The sequence below is a fragment of the Abrus precatorius genome, unplaced genomic scaffold (genome assembly GCF_003935025.1).
Source record: "Abrus precatorius isolate BTA unplaced genomic scaffold, Abrus_2018 Scaffold10, whole genome shotgun sequence".
Classification (NCBI taxonomy): Eukaryota; Viridiplantae; Streptophyta; class Magnoliopsida; order Fabales; family Fabaceae; genus Abrus; species Abrus precatorius.
This window is the reverse complement of record NW_020874292.1, coordinates 4,774,371-4,787,759: the sequence shown is the minus strand read 5'-3', so window position 1 is coordinate 4,787,759 and position 13,389 is coordinate 4,774,371. Positions and strand designations below refer to the sequence as shown.

Below are 13,389 nucleotides of genomic sequence, written 5' to 3'. Positions count from 1 at the left end.
GTAAAAGGGGACTCTATCCTATCTTTTGTATTTGAAATTTGTATATATTGCTATGGATTGAAATGTGGTTGAGGTAGGACGTAGAAAAACATGTTTTGATGGAATATAGTGAGCGGATGATAACTTGACTTGATTGTAATAGGGTTGTGATGGAAATGTTGTGTAGAGTATAGTGTAATAGATATTGAGTAATATGTGTAATGAAATGGTTGAATGTGTGTGTATGTACCATGTTTGAGAATGAATATTGTGAGACACTTGAGAATGTGAGTAAATGTGTGTAAATAGCATGTTGAATGTGACTGTAATTGTGTTTGGAATGGCTGAAAATTATGAATAGTTATAGCGATACGCTAGGGGTGTGAAAGATGAGGACAGTAGAAATATCTTGAGGAATAGATGGTGGTGGTGACATCAACAGTAAGCATTGGTATACCACATGTCACACATTCTTCTCTTGACTCGGCCTCTGACCAATACCTTTATTAAGGGGCCTGTGACCGTACACGTTATATCCGTGAGACGAGGACTAATTGGCGATTATCCATGGTGTGAAACTGAATAAGTCTCTAAGGTTGAGGGTGTCAGAAAATTGTGATCACAGTGAGCGTGACTGACACGCAGTGAGCGCACGTGTGTATGTGGATTGGTTGAAGGTGCAGTGAGCACACTTTTGTATGCTTGTTATGTGATGATTATTATATAGGCTGATTGCATAATGAATGTAACTGTTTGTGTGCTTGACTGGTTGTAATTGTGTGTTGTTAGAAGGAATTAATTGATGCTTGTTTAATGCATGATTTACCTAGATTTAGAAATGTTTGAATTATGTAAGGTGAGTTTTCCTTTGTATAGGTGTGATAGTGTAGAAAACTCACCCTTACATTTATTTTTCAGACGATCAGCACCAAGCTCAGTAAATGGGATAGATGACACTACTATAGAACTTAGATTTTATTTTGAAAATTGTAATTTGTTGAATAAGTCCTATAACATTTATTTTGATTCAAATTTGTAACCCATCCCATATTTTGAAATACTTTATTAAAAGTACTTGAAACCAATTGAAATAAAATTTTTATTATCCCCTTTTACTTGCGAAAATATCTCATTGAAAAATATTTGAAAATAATTAAGCTTACATCTAACTATCAGTGAAATAATAAATTATAACCTATTATATGTAAGTTAAATGAAAAACTCAAATCGAATATAAAAATTTTTATGCTTATACAAGTGTAAGAAGATCATGCCCCATATATGTATGTATATAAAAGTTTAAACTAACAAAGCCCTTGTAGCAAAACTAGCTTCTCTAGCAAAACTAACAAAGCCTAATATGTGGTAGATCATAGATGATTAAAATTTAAGGTTTTGTTAATCTCAACTATTAAGGTTGAAGATAAGCAATTAATAATAATAAAATTTTATAAAAAAAATATTTATTGTATTTCTATAACTTCAATATTACAATAACATTATAATTTTTTTTATAAAAATTTTCTATTTGTGAATACTTAAACTTAACTTTAAGGGCTGAGATTAATAAAACTTTAAAATTTATAAGCAAAATATAAATTGTAAAAAAAACAATAATAACAACAACACGAATGAAAAAAAATAATTGATATAAAATGTTTATATATATTGTAACATCAATTAAAAAAAATGACAAAACATTAATTAAAGTTATTTAAACATGTACAAATAATATTATTAAAGACATTAATGAGAGAACATATAACATAATTTTATTTCTAAAAAATGTAAAAAAAAATAATTATAAAAAATATCTCATAATAAATAATACTTTTAAAATTTAAATTTTAAAATGTCATGTAATTAATAATGCTGTTATTGTTGCTATGTTACATTTTTTTTCAAATGACATTCTTCTTGAGGTTAATTGGACTCTTTATTAATATTTCGTTTAAAAAATAAGTTTATATAACTAGATTAATTATTGAATAAATAAAGTGTTCTTTTAGTTTAGATTATTAAATTATAATTTAAATACTTTAATGTCAGATTTGTCAGTGAAGGCAAAAAAAAAAAATCCCTTTCGAGTGTCTTTCTTTAAATTAGTTAATTTAAAAAATTATATTAACAGTATTTACGTCATCAATAACATAATCCATATAAATTAAATCCGGTGCCCAATAGAAATGTTCAATATACGAAAGGAATAAACAACCAACACATATAAATCTAGTCTGTAGTACTACAATCCTTTTACATAATAATAAGATGTAAATATAAATTATATTAATTTATATACATTTTTAATGTCAAAAACCCTATCAAATTATAACCAAGAGAAAAATGAACGGGTAGCGAAGGAGAGTGATGGATTGGACAAATGTCAACCAGAAACTGCAAGACATCAACATACTGTATATTGCATGTTGTCTAGTTCTTCACTAAGGCAATTTATCATTTACTAAAGAAACAAAATTGCATAGACAAGAAGACACACCATTTTTGTTCAACAGATAAACATCACTGATCAATAAAAAGAAAGGGCATGGGTCATTGCTTCCCTACAAACTCCTTGGAATTTAAGGCAACGAGTATGTAAGTACATGCTGGTATAAAAATTTGAATATTTATATTAAATATTATAATTAGATATGAAAAATATCTCATATGTATATAGAACAAGTTTATTAAAAATATTATTTTAATTAGATATGAAAAATATCTCATATGTATATAGAACAAGTTTATTAAAAAAATTATTTTAATTGAATTGAAATAATATTTTACTAGATTAAACTCATTAAGAATAAGTTCGATTATAATAGGTAAAAAAAAATTAAGATTAACTACATCTACATGTAGAGAATAAAATACTCAAACTCAAACAACCTTTTAGAGAAACTCTAGTTGTCACTTTTTGTGTTTCTCTCTCTCTTTTTTTTTTTTATTTCACGAGCTACTGGTATAGTAACAAAGAAGAATTTTAGCAAAAATGTTTGTATGGACTTCTACATTTTTGAAACATGTATATCGTAAAGTAAATGAAAATCTTTGATGCTCTAATGCAATATTTATGGTTCTCAACAATGGCATTAGAGTAACTTACAAAAACATGTTTTAAGTGTCATATTTATTGCTATAAGAGTTACTTGTTTTAGTTTTCTATGTTCTATTTATTATATTCAAAATAACTTAAAATTAATCATTTTGTAAAAATTTTGTTATCTTTTTCATTTTAAATAATAATTGTTATAATGATAATGGCTATATAATTTTTTCATTTAGAACATGCTTTGCAATGATTAATTGCTATATATGTATTCTTTACCTATTTGGCCTAATTTTAAATATTACATATTCATATGTTTAAGTGTGTAATTATTCCTATAAATATGATTATATGTAGTGGCATTAAAATGAGAATCTTGCACATTATGAAGTGTACGTGGAGCGTTAACCCTTAGTCATCACTCTTTTTATTGTGCTTGTAAATAGTTCGTCTTAAAAAAAAATTGAATGTAATTTTTATTTGAATTTGAATAAGATTTTGTGAGATTTTAAGACTTTATTTTAAAAGTTTGGAAGAAAAGGGTTTGAAAGAGGGAAGGGAGAGAGATGAAAGTAAAATTCCTCCCTTATTTAAATTTTTAATATTAAGAAGAGAGGGTGATAGAATATTTAATTATATAAATGATGTTATATTTTATATTTTATATTTATATCTTTTATTTTTATAAAAAAATAAATATTTTTCTTTCTCTAAAAAATAATAATTTAAAAATTAATATTTTTAAAATTACTATTTTTATTTTTTATAAATATTTTTAAAAAATCACCACTTAAAAAATTAATATTTTTAAAAAAGTTAAAATTTTATTTATAAAATAATACTATAAAAATAGGAGAGAGAAAACTTCAAAATAGAAAAACTCAAAAAAAATAAAAATTATAAGAATTTTAGAAGGTTTAAAAGAACTGAAAAAATATCTATTATGATCTACCTTTTTTTTTTTTTATAGAAATCAATTTGATTGTCATGCATAAAAACTTTATGCGAATGTTAATGACACATATTATTTAGAGACTTGTTAGCAAATTTTTTTTATATAAAGGCTAAATTAAAAGATAAATTTTATTTTAAAATCAAAACAATATTTAAACATTTTTATAATATATATGTTTTATTTTTTTGTGTAGAGCACAGTAAAAATAACCTCTTAACAAGTTACTTTTTTTATTTTTTTAAATATATTTCAATATAATTTTTAATAAAATTTTATTATTTATCACTTACTTAATAAGACTTATACTTGTGTAAAAGGATAATACACAAAATAATGCATTAACCGCATCTTATAAAAATATTTATAATAATTTAGCAAATACAGCTATCTCTTTTTATTTCATCTTATTTTAAACCAATTTAAAAATAAATTAAATTTAACTCGTTCTATTTTTTAAACGGGTTAAAAATATTAATATTGCACATATTTTTTAGGTCAATGAATTAATTTATTTAAAAATTAAAAAATAAATAAATTTAAAATAAAAGATATAAATATAATAAAAAATAAAAATATATATCTAAACTTTAAATTTAGAAAATGAGTAATTTTACAAATATTAAAATTTAATATTTGTTAAATTATATATAATAATTATTATATTTTAAAAAATGATCGCACTCTAATGCTGTTTACCCGATTTAAAAATGCGAGACGAGGAAGAGAGGTTAAATAGATTGATAGGTTGTAAAATGGGGTTTGGTGAAGGTGGTGCAGTTTTTGTTTGGGGCTGAGGGCTTTTTAAATCGTTTTGGGTTAATTTCGATGCTATGTTTTGTGGTTTGCTGAATCTGTTGTTCGCCTCTTGGCTGCTTCACCTGCGTTTCTTTCCTGCTGCATGCTTTTAGGGCTTTTCCTCTTCGCCCTTTTCACATTCTATTTCCCTTTCTCAAACAACAATACTTAACTCTTCCTCTCAATCTCATTCCTTGCTTTCGCTTTTCTCCCGCAAGAACCCTAATTCCCAAATCCGCCTATCTAAATTACCTACTCTCGCTGCTTCTCTGCATTCTTTGGTCTTTGCTTCTTCTGCTCCTCCATTCCGATTGCAATTTGTTGGTCCTTCGTCTCTCACCTAATCATCCCTCTCCATTCAGGTATAGATATAGGTTTTCTGATTTCTTAACGTGTTTCTGTTATTCTTTCGTTTGCTTATTTCGTAATTGCTGACAAATTCTTAACACTGTTTGGTTGAATCTAACGTGATACATTTTGTTTTGGGGTTTTTTTTATACGCGCAATTCAGGTTTAGAACAAGTTTAAGTTTCCTGAGAAGTGAGAACAGGGTGAGGTTCACTTTTCATTTCTAGGTAAACAACTTCCCTTGGTCTTTCATTTTGATGTGAATCCCATGTCTGTTTTTGAGTAAATAGTTGTTTATTAGTCGTGTACTTCTGGATCTAATCACAAATAACACCAATACATTTTGTGTTCGATACTTCGATATGCTCTGTTATTTTAACTTTACTGATGCTTCATGGATACATATTCGTGTGTCTGTCTGTGAAATTAAAGTGCACAGGATGCTTTTAGAAAAATGCTTTACTGATCAAACCACCTAGGTGGGGTGGAATAGTATTCTATGGCATTCCCTAGTGAGACACCCTTGAAGAGAATTCTGTTAAGTTCACATTTTCCTCAAGCAGTATGTAAGAAAACTATATGGTGATTCAGACCTAAAGACACCTAGTAACACTCAGATTAGGTGGGGTTGGAATAGGGAAACCAAGAATGAAATCAATTTCTATTGAAATCAGTTAAGAGTTTATTAGGTTGACTGAAAAAATCAGGAAATCTGCATTTAGATGAAGCAGTAAATAAGCTAGGCTTACATTTAGCTATTGTGGGGACCAAAAAATGAGATAACTTACAAATAAAAATATTGGTTACATTTAGCTATTGTGGTGAGGTTATCTGATATTATCATATCACCATGTTGAACAAGAATTTGGTTAGTCAAATTTTGTTCAATCAAATATGCATTTTATGCACATTTAGCTCATAAGTCATTAGAATTGTTTTAGAATGAGCGTCTTTGTCATAACTGAGAAGCTGGTCAGTGTAATTGTTAATTGGTCCAACACAACTTCGCTTCTCTCCATTCTGATGCTTTATAGTTTCAACCCCTAAATGTTGAAACAATTGTTCAGTGCTGCACATCATCAACATCCTATCACATCATAAAAAAAGTCACTGGATTTCTTACCCATAAATTTTATAAACCCAAAAATCAGTTTTAGTTTTGAGGTCCTATACTATCCGAAATTGATTAAAATTTCAAAACCATGCAAATCATGCGTGGTTTATTATGTGAAAAAAAATATATATATATAGCAGAAACTACTAAACGCTTAACACACATACTTAGAATACCAAAATTTTACGGGACATTAATCACATTAGGAGCAGAAAAATGGGAAAGGGACTTACCGTTATACTGGTAATTGTAAAGGTTGTCAGGTATCAGCAAAGTGGATCAGAAAACGAATTAATAAATATTTCTGCACTGGTTTTGTGTGTATAATATATTTTTTTAATTTTTTCTGCTTTGAATGTTGTGGGGATTAAAAAGCTTTCCTTTTGTTGAGTCAGAGCATGTTCCAGAATATATGCACTGTCAGAGGTTTTTTTATCTTTAAAATAATATATTTTTCTTTGTGATTGTTTCCGTTACCCCGTTCCAACTTCCTACAACACAAGCACTGTCAGATACTGTGTAATAGTACACTAGATTAGTTTTGAATGACAAGCTTTGGGTGCGAAGGTACATTATAATGGTTAGAGGCAAGATCAAGGTTTAAACGTCCATGAGTTTGTTTATGTGGACATTATAAATTTATAATATTGAGTTTATTTGAAGCTTTAGGGATTTGGCACATGGTGGTCCCTCCTTCCTATTTAATTTTATTACATCCCTGACCCTTCTTAATTCTTTTGATAATTTATACCATATGCACATTTTAGAATAATTTATACTATATACATATAAATGATAAAAACGTACAAAATCACTCAAAAATCATGCCATAATTCATAATTAACTATAAAAAGTAGTTTTAAGCAAAACATACTAGTAAATAACAACAAAAGTCAAGAAAACAGACAGAAATGATGTTGCTGGTTGCAGTGCGGATGTTACACAGTAGATAGAAGCATGGGAAACTACATCCAACAAGGGATTTTCTAAATCCCCCTAAAAAATTCTGTTTGAGGGGAAAATGAATATTATTTTATCTAGAGCTGCTATCGCCACCCTGCTATTTAAACTTTGTAGCTGCTCATGGCTGTTATATACAGCTGTATCATTTTAGCTGCGGTCCAGGTTGAAACATCAGTATTCAATAGGTATTGACATGGTGGCCCCTGACTGTATTCTATAATAATCATCAATATTCAAAAGAAATAGGTATTGACATCAATCTGTATTGTATAAAATTCTGCTGGACTAGGTGTAAACAAACTTTTCACTGATAATGTGGTGAATCTTTTGTAGAAGCTGATGGATGAATTATGTTTTGCATTTCCTCCTCTTAAATAAAACTCCTAAGTAAGGTATCGCTGTCTGTGCCTTTTAATTGATGGTAATATTTTGTTTTTGTTTTTTTTTTTAATTAGATTTAAAACCTCCTTGCAGTTTTATCATCATAAACACATGCACCCACACAGTATACAGTACATAGATGCAATCCTGCTTATTTATTTTTATCCCTGTAATGGAAATGTTTGAATTAAATTTAATGGGCACAATTTTGTTACAGGTTCATGCGATGGATATGTCTGATGCTGTCATTGTCAAATCTAGTAGGTTGAAATCCGTTGTGTGGAATGATTTTGATAGGATTAAGAAAGGCGATACATGTGTGGCAGTTTGTAGGCATTGCAAAAAGAAACTGAGTGGATCAAGTACCAGTGGAACTTCACATCTAAGGAACCATTTAATTAGGTGTCAGAGACGGGCAAACCATGGCATAGCACAATACATTTCAGCAAGAGAAAAGAGAAAGGAAGGGACTCTAGCAATTGCAAATTTCAATTTAGATCAAGATTCTAATAAAGAGGATACCCTTAGTCTTGTGAATATTAAATTTGAGCAGACACAGTTGAAAGATGAATCTGTCAACACTGGAACTAGTAACTTTGATCAAAGACGGAGTCGATTTGATCTTGCTCGCATGATTATTCTACATGGATATCCTTTGGCTATGGTTGAGCATGTTGGTTTCAGAGCTTTTGTAAAAAATCTACAGCCGTTGTTTGAGCTGGTGACGTTGAATAGGGTTGAGGCTGATTGTATTGAGATTTATGAGAGAGAGAGAAAAAAGATGAATGAGATGTTGGATAAATTGCCTGGGAAAATCAGTCTTAGTGCTGACGTGTGGACTGCTGTGGGTGACGGTGAGTATTTATGTTTGACAGCAAATTACATAGATGAATCATGGATGTTAAGAAGGAGGATACTAAATTTTATAAGGATTGATCCTTCTCATACTGAAGACATGCTTTCAGAAGCTATCATGACATGTCTAATGGATTGGGATATTGACCGTAAATTGTTTTCCATGATACTGGATAGTTGTTCAACATGTGATAACATTGTTATTAGAATTGGTGAGAGACTTCTGCAAAACAGGTTTCTTTACTGTAATGGTCAATTATTTGATATACGCTGTGCTGCAAATGTAATTAACACCATGGTTCAGCATGCTCTGGGAGCTGTAGGTGAAATTGTCAATAAGATTCGAGAAACTATTCGTTATATTAAAAGTTCACAAACTATACTGGCAAAGTTCAGTGAGATGGCTAAAGAAGTTGGGATTCTGAGTCAAAAGGGGTTATTTCTTGATAATCCGTTGCAATGGAACTCCACATATTCAATGCTTGAAGTTGCCTTAGAATTCAAGGATGTTTTAATTCTCTTGCAAGAAAATGATACTGCCTACAAAATCTGTTTATCTGATGTAGAGTGGGAGAGAGTAACTGCAGTTGCTAGCTACTTGAAGCTTTTTGTTGAGGTTATAAATGTTTTCAACAAGAGCAAGTATCCAACTGCAAATATATATTTCCCTGAGCTCTGTGATGTTAAGTTGCATTTGATTGAATGGTGCAAGAATTCAGATGAGTATATCAATTCTTTGGCGTCAAGATTGAGAAGCAAGTTTGATGAGTATTGGGAGAAATGTAGCTTAGGGTTGGCAGTTGCTGCCATGTTAGACCCTAGATTCAAGATGAAGTTGGTAGATTATTATTATCCACAAATCTATGGCAGCATGTCTGGTGGTCGAATTGAAGAGGTCTTTGAGGGTGTGAAGGCTCTATACAATGAACATTCAATAGGCTCCCCACTAGCGTCTCATGATCAAGGTTTGGCATGGCAAGTTGGCAATGGTCCACTTCTCTTACAAGGTTCTGCAAAGGACTCCAGGGATAGGTTGATGGGGTTTGATAAGTTTCTCCATGAAACGTCGCAGGGTGAAGGTGCAAAATCAGATCTAGACAAGTATTTAGAAGAACCTCTCTTTCCACGTAATGTTGATTTCAGTATATTAAATTGGTGGAAAGTTCACACTCCCAGATATCCTGTCTTATCCATGATGGCACGAAACGTTTTGGGAATTCCAATGTCAAAAGTTGCACCAGAGTTGGCATTTAACTATAGTGGAAGAGTCCTTGATCGCGATTGGAGCTCACTTAATTCTGCTACGGTCCAAGCTTTGGTGTGTTCACAAGATTGGATAAGGAGTGAACTGGAAAATTAGAATTGCTTTTTCCCTGCATTCTATTTGTACATGCCAATTCTCCTCATAGATATATCCCCATGTAAGTTAGATCTTCTAACTCCATCCACATCTCAATTTTCCTGACCTTTTTGTATGCTGGATCTATTTATAGCCCACAGCCTTATGCAACTAGCAAGTTATTTTATGATTCTTTTAAATTCTTTTTTTCTTAATTATTTTGGTAATCCACTGCTTCTTGAAAACAAAATTTTTTATCATGCTCATCGATAGAAGAACCGTAAACATCTGTCTTCATAAAACGACCGTTCTTTATCTCAAGTATAATTTATTTTAGGCTATTATGTTTAGTGAGTATTTGCAGTCTGACCATCATTATAGTTAGCATTGCTGTCCTTTTTTCGTTAGTAATTAAGGAACGGTTGTTGTGAACATCAGCTTTTAGGATTAATTTTGAATATCGAAAAGCGATATATTTTATTAAGAAATTATTTATTACACTTTTGTATTTTTAATGTAATAAATCGTAAAAATTTTTCATTTTAAATATTTAAAATTATCTGTGAGGACCCAAAAAAAAAATTTTGTGCATTTTCATAAGCTCTGTTGTGCCATTGATTTGTAAACTTAAATAATTGTTAGATATGTTCACTCCCAGACTTTAGTTGGTGTTTTGTCTAGTTGGGGTCACGAACAAACAGGGTGCCAAACATTTTTTAAAGCTGATTTGAGAAAATATTTCAATGTGATAAATTGCGTGTAGTCCACCACCACCCTCCGACTAAAGATGACCACCATATGTGACCTGGATGATTTTATGGTCCTTGGAAGGGTTACTTGGACTGCTTTAAGACTTGAATAAGGGGTAGGGGAAAATTCAAAGGTGGGGCATGGATGTAGGTCTTAAGAAGAATGAGTCTCTCATTGGTGTGAATTTTCTTGAGTAGTTCACAAAAATGTGTTGATGTCCGGAAAATAATATAAATAATGAAGAATTGTGTGTTACAACTGTTTACATGAATAGCTATTTTGTTCCAAAGTTAAGATACATGGGCTGTTTTGTTTTAGAAAATGTTTTTTTTTTTTCACTTTTCATTATTGTTTCAGAGAACTAATTACGTAGACTTGTGAGACACACCTCTCTCTCCTTGCTTCATGCTCAAATATCCCTTGTGGTTTTTCGGTGAACTTCATGGTCATTAATGAGATCTGAAGTCTCGATCCCTCCTTTCCCTAATGGTTTAACCATTTTTAGTCATTGCAACCCTTCCTCTTACTTACTTTCCATTTCCAAGGGGTATAATCATGGGTAGGGATGACTAAAGTAATATTCTTTCAGCTCCACAAAGTATCTTCCCTCTGCATATGGATTATTTCTAGCTCCACTAGACAAGACAAGGCCTAGTTTGTCAGCCCTATTTGATGGTTAACAATCCCGCTGTGTCAAAGATTGGTCTTATTACTTGTGTTTCATGGACGCCTATTGTTCAGGTGGGCGCGCTCTGCCTCTTCCTTCTTTATTAGGAATGCTCTAATGCACCCCTTGTCACTGACTACACCATATTTTACCTATCTCTGAACAGGGTTGGTCTCTTTACTCGCACCAAATCTATCAGACCTATTAGCAACTCTAGGCCCTCTACGTCTCATAGGGCTTTATCACCCTTCCCGTTGAGGCTCTTTCTCATGGTATTTCTTTTGGCATTTGGGACGCTCTTCCTTCTCCTCTTATTGATCTCGACAAGAATGGTAATAAAAAATTATTAGATAACATTTCTTTCCCTTCTCGCCCCTAGCCTAAGTATGTTCTTGGAGGCAAGCTTGACCGCATCAAACAACCCTGTGGGAGCAGGGCTATATCGCCTAGGGTCGAAACCAGGAGAGGGCAGAGCATCCCAAATGTTGAAAGAAATATCATTGTTTAATGAAAAGTGTAACAGTTAGGAGCAATTTAAATTTAGAAAAAGAGTTATTAAGAAGTAAGAATCGTGGGGATTGAAGCGCACATCTTCTAGTAGTAAGAACATAGAAAAGAAAAACTTAACAAATTGACGTAAGGACGCGAGTTAGTGCATTTGGTTACCAAAAGTGCCAATAATATTAAGACATATGGTCCGTAAAAGGGAATAATGAAAAAGAAGAAATCAATTTGGGCTTTGCCTTTTTTTTTGTTTATGAAAAAGTGTAACAGTTGAGAGTAATTCAACTTAAAAAAAAAAAGGGAAGTTATTAAGCATTAAAGATTGTGAGGATCGAAACTCAAATCATCCAGTAGTAGGAAGATAAGGAAGAAAAATTTAACAAATTGAAGGAGAGAGAGATTTAGTATGCTTTATCACGTTTTCTCGTACGTAATTATAAGGGAACAATTGTTATGAAGAAGTAAATGATAAGGGGTAAAATTGAAAAGCAGGTTCATGATCATTAAGAGTATCCATAATATTAAGACATGGTGAAATGAGTGACAAGGAGTGCATTGCAGTGTCTTCGATGAAGAAGGAATGGATAAACAATGCTCACCTAAATGATAGGGGACCGAGGTGGCAAGACCGGTCCTTTACACAGTGAAATTGTTAACCATCGTTAATCCACATGCAGAGGAAATGTGCTTTCTGGAGTTAGAAAAATGTTGCTATAGTCAACTCTACCCATAGTTGTACCCTTAAAAAATGGAAAGTAAAGTCAGAGAGAGAGGTAAACAATGACAAAAAATAGTTAAGACGTGAGGCACAAAAATCAAGAAGGATATATGAAAATGAAGCAAGGAGAAAGAGTCTCACAAGTCTACATACTCGTAATTGTCACTTTATTTTTATTTTAAGATTTGTATATCAAACATTAAAAATAATTTTTTATCATTTTCATTGCTTTTTTTTATATATATTTGAAAATAAAAAATATAATATAAATTAAGTGATAAATTTGTAATTAAAAATAAAATATTTTTCCAAAATCAAATGGTGCTAAGTGATTTTAAAGATATATTCGAATACATAGGTTATTGATTTAAATTAAAAATTATTTTTTAAATCATTTCACATTATTTTCAATTTTTTAAACTTTAGCATAAATTATTCTTAAAAGACTTATTATTTTCCCTACATATGTAGATAATTACTGAATAGATTCATTCATAGTTAATTCTAAAGACAAAAAATTTGTATGGAAAAAAAAAAGTTTGAAAAAATATTAATGAAGAAAATAATCTTCAAAATTAAATTTAAGTTCTAAATTCATCAGTTTGCAGATATTTATTTCATTCATAAAAATAATTTATATTTTTTTATTTTTAATTTTATAATCTAAAAAAATACATAATTTATAAGAAACTTAGTTTTGATGTTTTTGAAATAGAGACACAACTTTATAAAAAAATAATATATTTTTTATTTTAGATTTGAATTAAAGAAATAAATTATTTATAAAAAATATTATTCTTTTTTATTTTTGGATAAAAGAAATAAATTTGAAACATTATATTAATATTTATATATTTCAAATTAGATTAAGATAAAGCAACAATTTCATCTTTTTTTTGTAAAAAAAAAAAATTAAATTATATTTTAGTCTTTTTAAATTTAAAATTAAATAAAAAGACAACTTTTGTTGTT

The 13,389-nt window shown here is 30.3% G+C and overlaps 1 protein-coding gene across 5 annotated transcripts; it reads left to right on the top strand.

Annotated features, from left to right (window-relative positions):
• Positions 1–4,656: 4,656 nt before the first annotated feature.
• On the top strand, positions 4,657–10,348 carry LOC113847732 (zinc finger BED domain-containing protein RICESLEEPER 2-like). 5 transcript variants are annotated; one of them, XM_027477008.1, is made up of 4 exons: positions 4,745–5,140; positions 5,290–5,353; positions 7,537–7,595; positions 7,802–9,968. In XM_027477008.1, the coding sequence occupies exon 4, from the start codon at positions 7,811–7,813 to the stop codon at positions 9,797–9,799; it is 1,989 nt and encodes a 662-aa protein (XP_027332809.1). In that variant the 5' UTR covers positions 4,745–5,140; positions 5,290–5,353; positions 7,537–7,595; positions 7,802–7,810; the 3' UTR covers positions 9,800–9,968. The 5 variants fall into 5 exon arrangements, with proteins under 5 accessions (XP_027332817.1, XP_027332800.1, XP_027332809.1 ...); XM_027477016.1 differs by lacking the exon at positions 5,290–5,353 and having other exon boundaries at positions 4,657–5,140; positions 7,802–10,348; XM_027476999.1 differs by lacking the exon at positions 7,537–7,595 and having other exon boundaries at positions 4,718–5,140; positions 7,802–10,348.
• Positions 10,349–13,389: the final 3,041 nt, after the last annotated feature.